The sequence below is a fragment of the Polyergus mexicanus genome, unplaced genomic scaffold (assembly GCF_030449975.1).
Source record: "Polyergus mexicanus isolate NDT 795.1 unplaced genomic scaffold, iyPolMexi1.0 SCAF_11, whole genome shotgun sequence".
Classification (NCBI taxonomy): domain Eukaryota; kingdom Metazoa; phylum Arthropoda; class Insecta; order Hymenoptera; family Formicidae; genus Polyergus; species Polyergus mexicanus.
In genome coordinates this window covers 7,014,197-7,034,037 of record NW_027223331.1, presented here as the reverse complement: position 1 = coordinate 7,034,037, position 19,841 = coordinate 7,014,197, and the positions used below count along the sequence as shown (strand labels likewise).

Genomic DNA, 19,841 nt, shown 5'->3' with positions numbered 1-19,841 from the left:
CGGATTATCGCACGTACACGAGAGTTGTTTGATGAACGCATCTCGGGATAAGGAGGTTATCTTGAGACTCCTGGCTGACGGTAATATTAAATTATGACACGAGAGGATGAAAGAAACGCGATATTTATGAATTATGAAATTTTTTGAGAAAATATTTGACTAGCGAAAAGAGATGTGCGCGATTAAAAATTATCAAGAAATTGTATCTTATTGTTGCTCTCCTTTATAATATCAGTATGACAGATACAATGCATATTGTCATCGATCTGTCTTTCATCATCGCCACGGTACACGAATAAAATTGTATGAAGCTGGAAAAATTTTAACGGAGAACGCCTGCAAAATTATCGCTCCGTTGCTTACATTGTACATGCATTTGTTTGCGGTTGCCTATTTTTAGGCGCGATTATTCAGTTGTGATAATCGAAATAAGATAAATGAAGATGTATTTTTCAAATACATCGATCGAGATTTATCGCATAATTTTTTCGAATAGATATTTACATTATTTAATCTTTTTATTATCATTCGATTTATACAGCTACATAGAGTTTTAACAAATTATGCCATCTCATCGATAAAAGGAGATTTTTATAGAGAAATATTGTATCTTGAGATTTTATACAAATTTTTATAAAATAAACAGCACTCTGAAGAAATATCTCAAATTTCCGGCTTTTCATGCTTAAAAGGAGAGTTAGAATTTACGTGTCGGCGAGTAAATATTTCCGAACGCGATTGCGCCTTAATCGTTATGTTTTCGTTGGAAGTCTGGTCGATTGGAAGGCTTGGCCTTGGTGCTTTTATTATTTATATCTCCGATGGTCGAGAATTCGCAACAGCGGTTTATTCATTGTCGGTTTCTCGACTCCCACATCGATTTTCACGAGTGAATTACGCGGTATCTCATCGCGCGTGTACGAGATACAATCTCGCCGTACATCTTGGCGTCGACTTTTAATTCCTGCGAAAAATCGCGAACATTATCCGCGTGCGACGTCGCCAAGTATTACGCAAATATTTGTTTTTTGGCGAAGTAACGCGGCGAGCGTGAAAGCGGCGAGCGCGTAAACAAGAATCGTCGAGAAATTGTGCCAAAGCTATTTATACCCGTCCACCTATATATATATTTATGCGGATCGGCGAAAACGTCGCACCGTTAGGTCGCCTAATTAAATATCGTTCGATAATTCATTTTCATTCCCATTCTCGAAATTTTGCGCGATAAATTAATTTCCCTGGCCCTCAGATTGTTTCGACGACTAATTATTGGCACATGGTGCGACCAAATGCAGTAACGTAATTTACATCATGCCGAATTGCATCAATGAAATGTATCTTTCTTTTTTTTTTTTTTTTGCACACGAGTCATAGAAGTTCATGCAACTTTTGTGCGATTAAAATGAAATCTACATCCAAAGGTACAACATTATATTATGTACGTTATTATTCTTGGTTCGCCTCTGTATTCGGATATACATCATGTAAAATTCCTATACTTGTATTTTCCAAAACATGAACCATTTCCTCAATTTTATTTGACGCCCACATGCGCATCTTCTTGGCGCGTTTATGTTTTGTTACCGAGTTGTTACTGAGAAGGTAAATACTGCACTAGCGCTAAGTGCTGAGATGACCGCAATTTTGAAAGCTTTCTTAATTTTTTGCACAAATTTGCTGTTTGAAAAGATACAAATTTTCACCGCTCGATTTGTCATCGGTAAATAAGTTGATCCCTTGCCTGATATAGAGAGAGACAATACATTTCATTTCACATTTTTTGTTCGCAATATAATTTTATTGACGAAAGACAGAAGAATCTGTCAGTTGCATATCTCGAGTTACGCAGTTATATCTGAAGCTTTTTTTTTTTTTTTTAATCGAACATTGATAAAATCATTCATTTCTTATTTATTTCTTTTTGTTTAATATCTTTAGGAATAATTATCTTAAATCGTAATTCTAAAAAAGAAAAGGAGAATTCCTTTTTATTAATTAAAACTCAGTCCGAATTTATCATGAATAGAAAATTTACACCAATTCTAAGATTTTTGTAAGTTACATTTTATTGCGAGAAATATTGTAAATATTGTTTCGAGGAGAGAGTGAATTTTCTAGCATTTCATAATTGGGAGAGACGCTGTTTCGAAGCGTGTCCCCGATAACGAGCAAACTCGCTAGACCGCGCCAATGTAATCAAATTAAAATGTCGGATGCAATTAGCGCGGGCAGAGACATAGGCACCACCCATGGGCGCACGCAAGGGCACGCAGTTGCTACTTCTCTCAAATTGACCGAATCGAGTGCAGTGGCCGTCGTTCGAAGTGACTGCATTTTCGAGTTCGTTCCCCTCAGGAACGAAGCCTAATGAAGCTGCATGTGCATCCAATGGAATGTTGCACTGTTACCATTCGATCGATATTTCTCTCGCGATTATAATTTGATTTACATATGCCTCGTTATTAAGTATGATTTTTTTATTTTTTTTTTAACGGCAAATGCTTTTTACGCAATCCTTGCTTATTTTTAATTTAATTTTACGATTTCTGCGTATGTTGTTGACGTTTTTATTTAAATGATAATGTTTTCACGCTAAAGCGAGCATTTTAGAGAGTTACGGTATTAATGCGCATTTCTACTTGATTATGAAAATAATAAAAAAGGGAAAATATCGAATTATTAGATAATTTAGTAAAATTTGTACAAAGAAATAGAGATCTGTTTTTCAAGGAAATTAAATTTTTTTATACTATAAAAAACATGTTACGCTTATAATCGCATGTTTGCACATTACAAATTAAAATATTACGCATGCAAAGTCGTTTATTAAATTTCGCGAGAAGTTAAAATATTTTTAAATACTCTATGCGGAAGATTGTTTCTTCGGGGAAAAAAAATTGCTTTTTAAGCATACGCAAGCTTCTTTTTTCGATTTAATTATAATTTAATTTTTCTTTTAAGCTGTGCCGCGCATGTAGATTGCATGTATTCTCACCCTCCTTGTTTTGGATTGTTTGTTGCATCTCAGGTCCAGGCGAATGTCCCAGGATGTCACCACTTCGAAATCGACGGAGAACCTCTCAATGTCTTATTACAGGTATGCGAAACACATTCATCGTCATTTTATTTCATTTTCCTCGGACTTGGACAGTATGAGCTAATTGTAAGTATCGTAGATAGTTGTGATCCCATTATTGTCGTTGATGTTCAGTAGTTACGGATTTCTTTTACATCTAAAAGAAATATAAATTGTACATAAAAAATACCGAGAATTAAGATGTGCATTTTAATATTCTTCTTTTTGAAATATTTAATAATAGATAATTGAAAGAAATATTAATAAATAAATAAATAAATAAAAATATTAATGAGTGTTTTGAGAACATTTTTTTTTTTTTTTTTTTTTCATCGATGTTAAATAATCTAATGGTAAGAAATCTATTTAGCGGTTATTATACTGATATGTACGTGTATCTCTTGACAATTTATTAAAGTATACGTGTTTTTGGAAAATAATAATTTGTACGCGTTTTTAAATACTTAATAAATATGAATCGACAAACGGTTTCAGAGGAAATCACACAATTGAAATATTTCGACGAATTTGACGAATGAGTTATTGCTATGACACGATACAATTTCATTCACCGACTATTTCATTCATGTTCGTTTTCCTTTTATCTTCCTTTTTTTCTTTCGCCAGGCGTTACGTTATGTCGTGTTATTTAGATCTATTCGCAGAAATTTCAGCAGATTTTATCTTTGTCGGCCACGCGTCCGCAGACTATTCGACTTATGGAGGTAATTCGCATACGATTCGCATGGTTCGTTGCATCGTGAAATTGCGCGAATCGCGTTTTGTTATGGCTCAAGCGAAATTGCCTTTACACTTGAGTATTTTACAAATAGCGCCGCGCCAAACTATTAACGTCTACCTATCTACCTACGTATATGTCCCGCAATATGTTCTGCGAGAATAAATCGCAACGACTATGGACTCTCTCAACTTTATTTACGAATGTACTAGAGACTTGATTCCGCATTTCAGACACATAAATTATGAATAGAAATATATTTCCATTGTATATGATATTGCATGTATAATATAACACTTTGTGCGTTTGTTTCTATTGCACTAAATTCATTTACGATTTTTTAAATTACTGTAATTTCTATAAAGTGTATATATATATATATAAAATTAATATTTTGTGATTTTGTGGAAATAATAAGAAACTAATTATTAAAAAATGTTTGGAATAAAATACTTATATCTCGATTTATTCAATTTTTTTTTTCGATCTATTTCTGCAAATTTCTCTTTGCTTAATCAAATTTGTTGCACAACGAGCTCAGCTTATAAACAAGAGCGAAGTTAATTAACGATCATGTTTACTCTATTACAGGAGCAAGAGCCGTAGCGTGGATCATGGATTTACGCCACCCTTCGATTTGGATTCTTTGCGGAACAAGGTCGAAGGACGCTTCGAGTCTGTGGATAAGCTCGCGAAAGGTGAGCATGCGTTATTTTTTATTAAATAATTGAAATATATAATGCCATTGGTTTTTTATATAAAATCTTATCGGGTTACATATGTTATCCCATCAGCGTCATTATAATGATGGAATCGTTTTACCATGGATATTAATTAATCTTTCTGTAAATAAATTATAAAAGTTAATTAGATTTTTATTAGAAAAATATATCTAAGCTAAGAACTATCTAGATCGTATTTTATCTACCGTATATTTTCTATTACACGGTGGATTTAATATTAAGCAGCTGCGACAGCTTTTTATTATGTTTGAACGATATGTCATCTCATGAAATATATGCTCTTGCCATAATAAATTCAAGTCAATGTGCCGCTCTATCGAAAGGGGAGATCTTTTAATAAAATACGAGATATCCGTCAATGTCACCTATAGAAGATTTGCGCGTCCAATGATCCGCGATAGATCCGATACGAAAGTTTCGAAGACACATACGAATCGAATAGGCTGACCATGATGGCCACGTAACGTGAACCAGACGAAGGTCTCGATAATCCGGGCTGTTTCGGGCCGCGTGCAACCTTACTCGAGCGAGTTACATTGACTTACTTTCCCAAAGTGGTACAACGTGCCACGTGTTATCGATCGCCCTATCTCGCGCGTACTTCGAATCGACGCATTACCAACACCGGCGAACCTAACGGAGAACCTAACGAACGCTAATTGACGCTCGGGATTAAGGATAAAGTGGTACGGTAATTAATGAAACATTGTTTCGGCGATCGGTACGCCGTGATCCGTGAGAAATCGACAAAATTACAAGCGAGCAGCGAAACACAGGCGTGTTGATTGTCATCCGTAAATAATTTTTAATCGGGATGAATAATTCAGGAACAATGAATAATTTATTTATTCATTTGTTCAATGTAACTGGACAAGATGCGGAATGTATATATTATTAATCTTTGAAAGTGTATTTCTATAATGATTGTCTATCGAAGTATGCGCATTTATCGATCAATATTATATTATAATCATTACGTGAGAAAGACATCGTAAAAGAATGCGATTTTGCAATAATTTATCTTTGTAATAGTTTATCTAAGTTTATCATGATAATTAGTTTAATTAAATATTAATATTTATTTATGTATGTATATATATTTGTATTATGAGGTTTATGATATTGATTTGATTTATTTAGAATATTATATTTATATTTGTGGCAGAAATAAGAGAAATTTCTATGTTTGGAATCAACTCATCGCGCTACGCTCTATTTCTCATATATGAAATTGCCATGAAAAAATTTAGATTCTGTCTCGATAGCCCCGCAATCAGTTTATTAAATTTGCTTCAAGCATGCGAATAACGCAGATAGCAGTGCGAACATTTAAATCATTCACCGTACATAATGCGCACGCGCGGGCGTAGCTTTGATAGGAGCCGAGGGTTCGCCAAGAGGGGGACAATTGTTTTCAACTATCGCTAGAAATTTATCTCATTACCTGCGCCAGCCGTTTGCGGAATCGCACATCTGAGAAATAATACAGTCGACAGTCTAGTTTTCCACGCTCAAAATAATACAATTGTGCTCGCAACGATATTATGGAATAAATATCGCGGAGAATAATTCTTATCGTATAAATTTATTATTATTATTATTATTATTATTGTATATTTTATTTCGCGAAATTAAATTAATCCGATTTTAGCAACTCAAGGTAAATTACCAATTATTAATTATTTCGTGTTACATTTAATATTATTAAATTAATATATCATTAACATTTTAATTAAATCATTTAATTGTGATAATGCTTTAATGCTACAATATCGATTACATATTTAATTTTAAAGACGATTATAGGCAAAAATTGTCCCTTAGGAGAAAAAAAATTAAGAAGAGCTCGAGAATAGCGATATTCCAAGCTGTCAATTATATTGACGTTTTTATTGGAATCATCTCTGGGAATATGTATGCACATGTGTGCAACTTGTGTTTACGCTGTAACGACACTAGTTGCGTATAAACTGTACAAATATTTATTTGCGATTATTAGGCTGTACACGAATATCAAATCCGCGAACAAGCGAGGCTATGAAAAGTTTCTTTTTGGAAACCGGAACTGCGAAGAAATAACACCGACGGATATTTATTCGTATGAACACATTCGCCATGATTAACAAGCACATTCGCCGAATATATAGTGTTAACCTTCATCTAAACGCGTTTAAAATATTCCATTTTGTTTCTTTTTCCTCTAGCTTTCAAACTTCAAACAGCAGGATCTGACTGTTTTATGACTAGACGAAATATCCGATTATTTTTAGCAATGTTCAGACGTCATTGCGAAGATGATAATAATTTGATACTATTAACAAATTAATCTAACAATTTCTATTCTATTTCTATTTTAATTCGAGAATATAATTATATATTTAATATATGGTATTTGTAAGAATATAACTCAAATATAATATTTCAAGAAAGTCACCTCGCATATACTATATAATATCGTAATATCAATAATAATTTTACATCTGATGACAATATCTTAATTATATTAATATTACTAATGTAGACTAACATAGCCATGCATGACATTTCATTCTGTAAAAAAAATTGTACGGTTGTTATTACAAATTGTCTCGTAAAGTTATTATTGATTATTATTCATTCATGGATGAAGTGAAGTGATATTAAAATCTAATTTGTTTTTTATCCTCTCATATGGTATATTGTCATTAAAACTCAGTAATTTATTTGACGACGACTGATGACTGTATTGAACGATTTAAAAGCAATTTATAGGACACTAAAATTTTCATGTTTGTTACATAATAACTATATTAGGTATGTTTGCGCGAAAATTTGATTAGTTAACAAAAAATAGGATTACCATCTCTCCGAAGTATTTTATCATAATCTGCATTTAATTATTGATAGATTATCATTTATGCAATTCATTGTAATAATAATATCCGGAAATATTGATTCGCAAGAATTGAACAAAGCCAGTTTGGCCATTTCGCAATGTGATCTGACCTATTCTATCTGTTTGGAATAAATCTCGCAATCAATTACGCAATTTATCGGCGCCGAGAAGCGCGATCGAATAGTCCCGCCAAAAGTGACGTCAACGCGATCTATCATGGCGATCAGCTGCGCGGAATTGTTGGAGTCGCGACCGTGAGTTTATCGTCGTATTCGTAAATTGTGAAGCGTCTGTTGTCGTGTACCGGTCATCATCAGCATCGCTCGGACTCGGACAACTAGTTACATCGCGATCGTTCCTCTCGTATGTCGATCGGCGACACCGAATGGCTTTCCCGAGTACGCGCGCGTTTATTAATCATTCACGTGATCCCGTTTGACCTTTTGCACAGTTTCAGCCGCGCGTATATAACGTTTTGCACGTCCGAAAGTCGTAAGATCATCGTAAACAACCGATGTCAGAATTCTTATCTTGTCTTGATTATTATTTTCGTGATGAGTGTCACCTGTTAAATCAACTACCGATTCTCTTCGCGTAGTGCCATTTTTATTACATTATCAGTCGTATAATTTTATTCTCAAGCAGTTTATGATTCTATAAATGGACAATGCGTATAATGATAAATATGCAATGACGATTATGTCGTTCTAATTGACATTCAAAGTTTTGAATGAATCATTGAGTCCAACGGGTAAACAAGAGATTTTTGAATTATATAAATTTATTATTAAAATTATTAAATTCTCTATTCTCAGATTAATGGTTTGGTGCAAAAATGTATCTATTATTTATAAACTACATTTTCTGCGTATAATTTTATATTTAGAATATACCTTATAAATTTTATGATTTTTGCGCTCTATTTTTGCACTCTGAGCTCGTTAATTATAAAATATATGAAAATAGTAAAATTGGAAAAAAGAGCAAGAGAAAGATATTTTATCTACACTCAAAATAGATATAGAAATGTAAGAAAGAATACAAATACAGCAATGAATTTTATGATTTTGATAAATCCGAATCAATCTAAACGAAAAAGTTGATAAAATTCCTGAATGAATATTTCCACTTTCTTTATCGCACACATTTAGTCTATTGAACGAGAAAGTTTTGACACAGTTTTTTTCACCGTAAAACATATCGAGTTTTTTTACATACTGTCAGTGACAAGGTCGACTATGTGCCGATAAGAGAAAGTGTTTCCTGTTTGAAACTTCGATTGTCAATCCGTGTAAGAGACTCTTATCATATGATAGGTCAATTTTGCCAAAAACCTATTTAAAAAAAAAAACAAAAAAAAACTTTTAGTAAAATTTTCTGTGTTATGCGAATATATCAATTTTAGGAAAAAAAGTACAGGAATATGTTCTAAAATAAAAAAAATACACCTGAGTAAAACTCGTAAATGTTAGGAGATAATTGTTTAAATAAAATTGTTGTGGGGTATATAGGGGATAAGCTGTGGGTATGATATTATTACCCCATTACACTACACACACACACTTTATATTTTGGCGTAATATATCCGACAGTTTTTTTTTTTAAACGGAACCATCATAATTTTTTCTATAAATCGATTCCTCGCAATATTCGACGTAAAAAGTTATGAGGACAGAATGATTAAAAAAATTGAATAGTTTATAAAATATTTTATACTTTAATTTGACATAACTTTACATAAAATATGAAATATCTTGTGTAAACTATTTAATTTTCGGCCATCCTACTCTTATAACTTTTCACTTCGAATATTGCGAGGAATCGATTTATATAAAAAAAATTAGTGAGTTCATTAAAAAAAATTGAGTTGGATAGATATACGCCGAAATATGAAATGGTGGGATGGTGATGACATCATACTCAGCTTGTCCCCTATATGTCCCATAATTTTTATTTGAAAAATTATTTGCTAACAGCTACTATTTTCGAATTATTCAGGTATATTATTTTATTTAGGACACATTCCCTGTATATTATATTATATTTTCTTGTATTTAAAATATATAATTATAATATTTACATACACATTTAATTTATGAAATATTTAAATTTATTTTCTATTTGAATTGTGTATTAGTGTATGCATTAGAGAGTGTATTAGTATACTAGTTAATGAGCGAGATAACATTGAGTGTAGGTAGAATTCGCGAGAAGCGAATAAATCAACAATTTCCAATAATCTGCAATTTTGATTCCGACAATTGACATTTATCAATTACGAAAGTAAAGAATATATATCCACCGATACTGGTTAATCGAGGCATATTAAACGAAGTATTAAGCGCGCTCGCGCAAAACAGATCGAGTGAGAAACAAAAAGTCTTCCGAGGATCCTAAAAAGAGACGAAAAATGTTTCGGAGATATTGATGACGATGGAATTTAACATTCCGGTCATGACAGACTCACAGTGGGAATATACGGACTACGAGCCGAGTAACATTCATATTTACGAGAAGGAGTTCAACGACTATGTCGTATATTACGTGGCACAAGAAGATTCACAGCTCTATTTAAGCAGTTTGCAGAATTTTTCAGGTACAGGTATTCGAAAAATATAAAAAAAAAAATCTAAAGAAAAATACTTTTAAAACGAGTATGGCGCGTATAAGGTATTTCACGTTATGACTGTGTTTCTCATGTTTGTCCGTACAATAAAAGTATCGTTAACTTTAACTTTTCGAATTATTTTATATCGAAGATGATCTTTCGTATAAATTTTGTTTTATCTTTTAACTTAAAAAGATACAAACTAATTTATTTATATTAGTTAGCGAATACGGGAAAAATACTTTAAAGAGACATACTTGATGAATTATTTGTTATTTGATTAAAACGCATATTTATTTCATTATGCAATTAATATAAATATGTAATTGAGATATAAAAGAAAAAATGTATATGACAGTAGTATATATTTTTTTTCCAAAAATCTGATAGAATGAAATAAACGCATTTCTCGTTGAATTCAAATAGCTTTAAATGAAAAATAATTATTTTCAGTTGAAAATTTCCTTTAAGATAAAATATATTGGATTTGCGAGGAATAAAAGAAGTTTTTTTAAGAAATATTTATTGAAAAAGTTATTCAGGTTTATGCGCGTATGTCCTATTTCTGTCAACCGCTTTAATCAATATTAATTAATCTCACATGTGCGAATTGAAATTATATTTGCGCTGTCTGCGCAGAGGGAAAGAGAGAAAAAGAGAGACAGCGAGAGACGCAATGAAATATGCAAATCTGTAAAAGTGTCAAGTCCATGTGTCGGATCATTAGGCCGGATAAAATAACATTCCGTAGTTATCTCAGACATTATTACGCAATAGCAGGAATTGAATGCCAGTTGAAATTGAGTAAAGTGTCTGAATCATTTATCGAAGGCCACGAAGAAAAACAAATCTTCGTTACTCTTGTCACGTTTGCTTGTGGAACACAATAGAGAAAACCTATTATTCCCCACGACCGTCGCAGGGAATAATAGGAAACGCGATCGTTTAATTATAATATGTGAGTAATTTGACATTGACGTTTTTAATAGCTCTTGTAATTATATTAATTACACGCTCGCGAAGTACCATGTGAAACACACATTCTACCATGTATTTATTTTTTTTAAAATAATTATTTCGATTTTACTAAAATACTTTGCGGTCTCAAGCTACGTATATTTTATTTCAATAGGAATATATAGTTTAATATGGTATACATATATAATGAAAATAAAAATATATTAGACTCATTGCCGATATTACCGATTTTTTTTCTTTTTTTTTTTTTTTTTGTGCTATTAGTATTATATTTATGGTATATATAATGGCTACATTAAATCGAGAGAATACGATAATTCCGCTCATTTTTATCTCAATAAAATAAATTTTAAAAGCAATGTGTAAAACGACAGAAGCGTCATGCTTCGTTATTTTTTTATCGCGCGTATTCTGGTCGCGATGCTCTGATATTGAACCGAGCATTTAAATTGACAATGATTAACCGCGTTTGTCTGGCGTGCAAGCTAGTTCACCCCCCGGAATGATTCTTGCATTAATTGACACGTGTTTGCCATTTCGTTTATCATTGAGTCGCTGCGGTGCACCGGCGCTGACAATGAGTAATGCAATTAGATAGGCGGACCACAAATTAAATTTAACCAATACATCTTATCTCTGTAAAATATGTTAAGTAACTCATTATCTCGCGTTTCGCTTTTTTTTTCGTTTTTTTTTTCGTTTTTTTTTTTCTCGTTTTCTTATGAGCATATATCGATATCGATGATTGGCTCTGACACCCCAAGACTCGAGAAAAATTTATCGTTCTATCTGCTAAGGAAAAATTTCACTTTTATAATGGCGTATATATATATATATATTTTTTTTTTTTCGTATTATTATTATTTCATATTATTATTATACATTTTGTCAAAGTGAACTTTATTCATTATATACCTTGTGACTATGATATTATCATAGTATGCCAATAATATATTATGTTTGACACAATAATTATCTCAAAATTATCGGAACTTTCTGGAAAAATAAGATAAATATAAACAGGTTATATATTTCCTTGGATATTTTTAAGCTTAATATAGTGAAATAACTTAAAGCAATTTGAATTTTAAGTTTCTTATAAGACTATCTAGTGTCTTTTTATAAAATAAAGTAATTTTTATAAGTAAATTTAATTTTAGACGTAAAGGAGAGGGAGAGAGACATATTTATGATGAAGGTATCTACCCGATTTAAACTAGTCAAGATAAATGCGTATATTACATCCAGAGACATTTTGTTTATCAACGCACTGTTCAAGGATGTAACGTGATTAAATCTGCCTTTTATGCACAGATTTCGATAACGAGAGCAAAGATGGTTCCACGTCGCAGGAGAAGAAGCACGGTCGCGTCTCGCAGCCCATCAACACCATTGTCTATACGGTAAGTGTGTCTATCTATACATATATTCATGTTAAACGCCATAATTGAGTGCGTATTAAGCTTTGGTACGCAACCATGCACTTGCACTATTTCAACGGGCAATCGAGTGTCGAGACAAGATGATTAGATGCCAAGGAGAACAAATGTAACCTTTGCTCGAATGAATAAATATTCGTTTTATTCTTTTAGTATGTGAACATGTAGCTTAACATACTTGTTTCCACGTCATTTCAAAGAAAGATACTTCAAGATTCAGAGCGACTTTCTAATGTATTTTATATTCCAATTATAAAAGTTTATTATATAAAATTATTATTATAAATAATATAAAGATTAATATAAAAAACTGTTTAAATATACTTACGATAAGGTCGATAATCCAAACGTGAATAAGAATACAGTTTTAACATGGAATAACAAGTGTTGCATAATACCGTAAATCTTTCGAAGAACATAATCTTCTTTATGCAAACTAAAGTTCCCTCTATCTCTAACATGGTATTTTTTGGGAACCGTTATGTGACTATGAAGGAATAATTTTTCGAAAACTTTCCTATGTTACATCGATAAAGATACCGTTTCGTTCGAAGAAATATTTTTTCATGCTAAACATATTTAAAAATGACGTGTAGAACTTGCGCAGAATTTTGCGTCTATCGAAACTGTTCCAAAAGAACCTGTACAAGATGTTAACGAGAGAATCCGAATTAACCGCACCTATCACTCGCGCGCTGCTACGTTTATCAACCGCAGTTATCAGCGCGTACGTATTTCTTGAAACGAGGTACTTTGGTATGAATTCCAATTACTTCGCCGTGCCTGGAGCCAGCTCACTCGCACACTCTCGCTAGCGGAATAGTTTCTTCCACGTCGGTCGTATTCGTGGCGAAAAGTCGCCCCGAGAGTTCGCAAGGATCCTGGACATCCGCTATACGTTCCCTTGGAACTTCGTAGACACGGGACGACACGAGATTACACAACTTATCCGCATCGCTGGAATTCTAGAGCCACGTATACATATGCAAAGATCTCAGTCCGCACACGTTTACAGATCGGACACCTTGTATAGGATAAGTTTATAATGTTGAGTCTCGATTCTCGAATCTTTCCCATCCCTGTAACAGGTCTGATGTTTAGATCTTTGGTTCTTATTTTAAAGAACGTGAATCTTGATTATCTCTTTTACTTATCGAAGCTTTTCTGTAATCGAATAATGGATAAAAACAATAATAATAATCAGTCGCATGGTGCATGAAAAAAAATGAAGCATAAAACATATATTAACAAGTTTCGATATCCTTCTTCTTGTTTTCTTATATTATATTATATTTTTTTTCTGCTCGCGGGATAATCGTACATTGTGTTCTCCACTCTGTTACTATCATGTCGATTGTCGATTTTGCGCGGATATATAAGTCCCCAGAGAAATTTCTTGATCGTACAGCACTCTAGAAAGAAAGCATCCATCTCTTTCCTTCTACCTTTCTCTCTCCTCTAATCCTAATCCTAATCTTTTTTTAATGCGGCGCTTGCGAAAGGCTCGCTCCAGGGAACCGGAAGTCCGCGCGACATTCATCCGATGAGGAAATGAAGTCGCTGCACAAACTGCACTTTCTGATTCCCTTTGGAGCGGATAGAGCGAAGCGGAGCTTCGTGAGATCGGTCTAGCTTGTGATGTCATGGTGCATTCCACATTCCATTCTCTTCCAACTTAAATGGAAATTCTGTTTTTCTCCTGATGGTGAACGAAATATTATTAGTTATTTAATTTGATCGGAACTAAATTAACTATTATTACCATTTCGAAATAAGTTCTACAGAAACTTGATTAATTATCATACCTATAACAGTAAATATACACAAATGTTCTGCAAATATACATCTCGTTTAATTTGCTCTCTCTATTGATTCAACTGATGATTATCTCTAAATACAGTCGGTTGTGTTTTATATCGATGAAATTTATCAATATCTCTTTTAATGTTGCATATATTAACATTTTTTGATAATTAACACAAATTAATGTAACGGTGGAAAATGAAAATATTTCAGAACTTGAAAGAAACAAATTTATATTAATTTTTAAGAACAAATTATATCGAGAATTATTTAAAAATTAATGATTTCTATCTTTATATATATATACACATGATATTAGCGACGCACTTTTCGTGAGCCACGTAATGTTAATTTGTTGGTTGGTCATCCGCCAGTCTTGGCAGCTGTTTGGCGTTATTCTGTTTGACGGTAGCGAAATCACTAACGTCGTAACGTAATCCCCGTATCCTGATAATCACGGTGGCTGTAATCCCCGCTCTAATAGAACCCAGCTTATGTCGTCTATTTCGGCTGCCTTGCATCCAGTTGATCGATTAACGTCTGTAATCTGACAATCCCTCTTATCTTCCTCGAACTAGCGACCTTAATGACGCTCGCGTACATGTTGAACAACAACACTTTCCAAGTTTTCGCTTATCATTTTATCAATTTTCAAGCGAAGTTCTAAAATGTGTGTTTGCCCTCGTATTAATATTACTGCAACTTTGAATTATAATAGGATTAATGTGGAGAATTAGTTCTGCAGAAATTTCCTAAAGACTTTGTAGAAACGCATTTTGTGTGCCTTCGTTTAACTTATCGACATAAATTTTCTTACTTAAAAGTTAGATGATAGTTTTTAAGTTAGATGGAACTTTTTAATCAAAATTATCACGCTTAACACAGTGCTATTTAGCACAGTAAAGTATATTGAAACGTGAATGGCAAAAATCTAACAGAATTAATAGAAATATTTTATCTCGGCGTAATTAATATATGTGTATATAGTTTGTATGTGATGTTATCATGTAGACGAGATTAAATGAAAAGTTTCATAATTACGAAAGATATTAATTTCGATGGCAAAATATTAATTGCAACGTTAAGATTAATTGTTGCATAAAAAGATTACTTTTCGATCACGAATGCAGAAATGCGCCATCAGAGGCAGACTATTCAGTATTTTTCTAACTGTCAAGATAGGTAAACGGACGAGGGAGATCGGCGAGCACGAAAGAAGATAGAAAGAGAGAGAGAGAGAGAGTTAAAATGAGAAGAGTAGAAAAATAGGGGCACACGAAGATGAGCTTCTCCCGCGCGAGAGACCTTTTGTGGTCTGGCAGTTCTCGTTCAACGAAAACGATGATGAAGATTATAAAGCCGCGGCTAAAAGACGCGGAAGTGGAAACAATAGCTATCTCTCACTCGCCTTCCTGCTCTTCTCGGTTTTAGAAAGCATCCCTCCTCTATCTCGTCTCCCTTTTTTCTTTGCCTTTCTCGGCAGTTTCATCATTGCGATTTTCGCTTTTTGCCCGTTTTAATCGATCTCTCTTTTTTAATCGTTTCCTCTTCCCATCGCCACCCACGCGTCTAATCTCTGCCAGAAGAATAGTCGCTTTTTTTTGTTTGGTTGCACTACTATTAATGAGATACGAACTAAAGGAGAGGTCTTGAAAGGCTTTCCCCATCACTCGCCTGATATCGATTTTTCTATATTTATTTAAAATAAAAAATGTCAAAAATAAAATGTAAGAAACGAAAACATTACATATTCCGTTTTATTGTTGGAAACCTTAGTTTTTAATTAATCGTTTGTTTATAAGTCATAAATAATCAAGATAAAAATTACAAAAGTGAATTTTTATTTTGAATAATCTCGGACAGAATTTGTTTTAATAAAAGTTTTTTTTTTTTTTTTTATGGGAAAATATTGAGATTTGGAGACTGAAGATAGAGAACGATAGAGAATGAAAATTTTCCGAGATATTTTTGAGACGTAATAAATGTCACGTCAAGAAAGGAAATAAAAATCACGTTTAAAAACTACTCTCATTTAAGACAGTAAAGAAAATAGAAAATTGCCACATACGATGGCAATATATATATATATATATATATATATATATATATGAGTTTTCTTATAACATTATATATTTGAAATGCTTTGGAAATAAATTATTATTTAATTGTTTGAGCGCGAGTAGCTTAAGCTCCGGGGAATTTCGCTGAAAAATGATAATAGCGAGGCAAGATTCCCGTGTCATGGTATCTAATGGAATTACGAGAGCACTAGGGAAGACAAGGCGCAATTGGAGAGAGAGTTGAAGTGTCGCAGAATAATTAACGAATTTCCCGGTGGGACATAAATCGCGTTTTAAGCGTCGGAAACCCTATTTTCCGCCGATGTTCGTGGAAAATTGCGAACTTTCCGACCGCGAGGTGAGATTAGCGTCCGCTCGCGCGGCAAGAGACGAGCATTTTAATTGATTTATGCCGATTATCCTTTTCCCGGCGCTATTGTTCAAAGAGAAAGCGATCGCGACAAATAGCCCGATTAGTTCGCGCAACAGTATTACATCGCTCGTGTGCAGATCGTTGCACACGGATTTGCATAAGAGACGTACAAGCGAGCGTGACCTCCGCAATCGCGCAACCAAGGCTGTTTTTCCGGGAATTTAGTTTTCTGTCGTCTGATACTCTCTCGAGCGCGTTTCTGTCGGCTTATGTAAATGAGGCTGATGGCCTCATGCGCACTATTGCGGACACATGTGCACGAAAAAATGCATAGAGGACTCAGATGCATCCAGTAACAGAGATTTTTATCAAGTGATTCTCTCATAGCGTCGTCTCGAGTATCTATATATGTATATATTTAAATACATTCCCGCGAATCTTCGTGAATGCGTGGTAGAAAAGTGATAAACGGGGATTTATTTAGAGATCAATGGTTAAATAAATACACGAATTTTTTTTATACTTTATACATATTATATTTCATTAGAAATACCGTAGATATTTTCGTTCGGCGTACAATAATAAATCTATCTTCTTAATCATTATACGCTTGCCGACCATTCATTTTAATTATTATTCCATTAAAAACATCGAATTAGCTTTGTAAACGCGGCGAAGAAGGGACATTTTTTCGTTGCTTGCACGAGAAAAACGTATAAAAAAAAAAAACATTAGATGCGCAAAGAAACTAATTCTTTCGAAGGATCACGTTTCCTATCGAGATACTTAATGACATGTTTGCCTTCGTAATTACAGGTGGGCGACAGAGACACACTTACGTCAGTGGCGGCGCGATTCGATACGACACCGTCCGAGCTGAGCAAATTGAACAGGCTCGGAAGTACTTTCATTTATTCCGGTCAGCAATTATGGGTCCCGACGAAAGGAGAAGGACGCCCGGGAGGCGAATCGATCACCAATGCGCCCAGCCCTGATCCTTGTCACGATCATGAGTCCCAGGACGATTTACCACCCGAAGAAAAAGGTAAGCGTCATTTTATTCAGTCTCTTCCGACATCGTTGAAGTATCATAGACTGTTTAGTCAAGCTCTCGAAATCTCTTTGAGTTCATATTTAACAAATAATTACATTTATAAATCTCGTTTTCTGTCGCAAATTTTAATTTGTAAGATGTTATAGTTTAGAGATTTAGGGCTCTGGAGAGGGAGAGGGAGAGATCTTAATTTTTAAACGCCTTTTGAAAATTTTAGAAAGACTTTTTCCGAGGAAGTAACATAAATCTCTAGAAAAGATATATTATTGTTTAGTGCGAGAAAATAAAATAAAGCAAAATATTATCTACGAATTATTATATACGTGCGATACATATCTCATAATTATTTACTAATAGAAACGAACTTTTGAAAGGGACAAAGAATATGTTAATGATTCCGCACTTACCGCTCAATTAACGCTGGATTGCTTTTGCGAAGCAAAACAAGAGATTTGTTGATGACCTTTAAAGTGGCCATTTAAATTAGGTACAGGGTTGACATATAGCTGTCCAGCTGTTGAGTTGTCGAAGGACGATACGCTCTTTTTTCCCCGTTTATGACGCAACGCACGAGGGCGTGCGATTAATGGCGATTTTATTCTTTTCCGTTTAGCTTAACTGTTTCATCGACCCGTCGATATCCGTCCGAGATTCTGTATCCTGTTGCGCATTATGCTAATGCGCAAGACAGATTTAATATACGCGTAGCGACGCGGCATGAATAATGTAGCAGGATCCGGAGAACAGCGATAGGCGTTAGAGATTGACTCACACGACTAGACACATAGAGAGAAAAGAATTGGGATATCGGTTATATTACCTTATGTATAAACGAAGTCGACCGCTCGAATGAATATTGATGCGTTATCACATCGCACTACGTGTCTCCGAAAAATCGATACGTAGTGGTATTGTAAGTTAACACTTGCCTTTTCACGTTGTTTGCATTATGTCTCTTCCGGGAACGTGGCTCTTTCGTACCTTTATTATCGCTGAAAATAGATATTAGAGGCCATTCATTCATTATCATATATCCGTGTGAACTAATCAGCTTAATTTAGAGCTTGAAACTGTGCAAATAATTTGTCAGACTAGTGCGCATTATTTCTCATATTTTAAAGATTATCACACTTTATTTTCAACTGAATTCTGAACAGAGAGAGAAAGAGATAGAGGTAATAGTTTTTTTAGAGATAAGAGAGAGAATCAATTGTTTAGAGAAATTATTTAATGTACATTTTAAACTAATAAGAATTTGCATAAAAATAAATAATGCAATAATAAATGATTTAAATAGAATCTTAAGACGTAAATTTTTAAAATATGATTTAATATATGAAAAGAACTTTTCAGAGGCGACGTAAATAATTGTAATAAACATTTACGTAAAAAGTATTTTCTGATGCCTAATTATTTATAAATGATAGACAATTAATATTTATATTAACCCTTCCTCTTTCTCTCTCTCTCTTTCTCTATTTAATGCGATATGAAACTCAATTCCCGACGTTACACAATTTTGCGATTTATTGTTTGGCTGTTGGTCCGTTTAGCGGGAATAATAGAGCAAATTGTTGCGCACACTTGCTCCAACTTGAGGTTTATTTATGTCTTCTTCGGGCGGAATTGCGCTTTGTCACCGCTGCTGCATCGCACTACTTAATACCGCAGCACGAAACATACACACGCGATCGCAGCATTTGTGCAATGTATGCACGGGTCGTCATGTTTTGCAACGTCGACGGGGTCGGAGGGAAGAGGACAGTGTCGAGCGCGATCGCGGTCTCTTACATCGTGGACTCACATCTTTTGTAATCTGCGACTCGAATGGTCGACACGACGCGCACTACGAAAAACGCAATTACATCATAAAGATAGTTTAATGTTACATATGCGTGCGCGTTACACAATGCATATTATATATAAGAATTATCGTTATCTCGAAATATGGTATATTCTTCCAAAAAAGGCTGAATGACTCATTTTATTCAGATTGATAAAATTGTCAAAAAGAGTAAGAACATTTATTTATATATCGTTGAAGCCATGTTTTTAATGTTATTATAAATATTATTTTTTATTAAAAATTTTCT

The 19,841-nt window shown here is 33.7% G+C and overlaps 1 protein-coding gene and 1 long non-coding RNA gene across 15 annotated transcripts in view; one reads left to right on the top strand and one right to left on the bottom strand.

Moving 5' to 3' along the window:
• The window catches only part of Mtd (TLD domain-containing protein mustard), a 122,437-nt gene that overhangs the window by 70,970 nt on the left and 31,626 nt on the right, over positions 1-19,841 (top strand). For 7 of the 12 annotated variants that reach the window (XM_070304118.1, XM_070304115.1, XM_070304116.1 and 4 more), the window contains 4 exons: positions 3,029-3,097; positions 4,407-4,513; positions 12,334-12,422; positions 17,511-17,739. In XM_070304118.1, the coding sequence (XP_070160219.1) occupies positions 3,029-3,097; positions 4,407-4,513; positions 12,334-12,422; positions 17,511-17,739 (494 nt within the window). Of the gene's footprint in view, positions 1-3,028; positions 3,098-4,406; positions 4,514-7,632; positions 7,950-9,549; positions 10,030-12,333; positions 12,423-17,510; positions 17,740-19,841 lie in introns of those variants that run through there. The other 5 variants (XM_070304122.1, XM_070304117.1, XM_070304111.1 and 2 more) reach the window with 3 other exon arrangements.
• On the bottom strand, positions 17,254-19,540 carry LOC138937650 (uncharacterized). 3 transcript variants are annotated; one of them, XR_011447545.1, is made up of 4 exons: positions 19,245-19,540; positions 18,678-18,740; positions 18,156-18,524; positions 17,254-17,997 (listed from the first exon to the last, which is right to left on the bottom strand). It is a non-coding gene; the product is annotated as an uncharacterized lncRNA (long non-coding RNA). The 3 variants fall into 3 exon arrangements; XR_011447544.1 differs by having other exon boundaries at positions 17,254-17,814; positions 19,245-19,538; XR_011447546.1 differs by having other exon boundaries at positions 17,254-17,814; positions 19,262-19,538.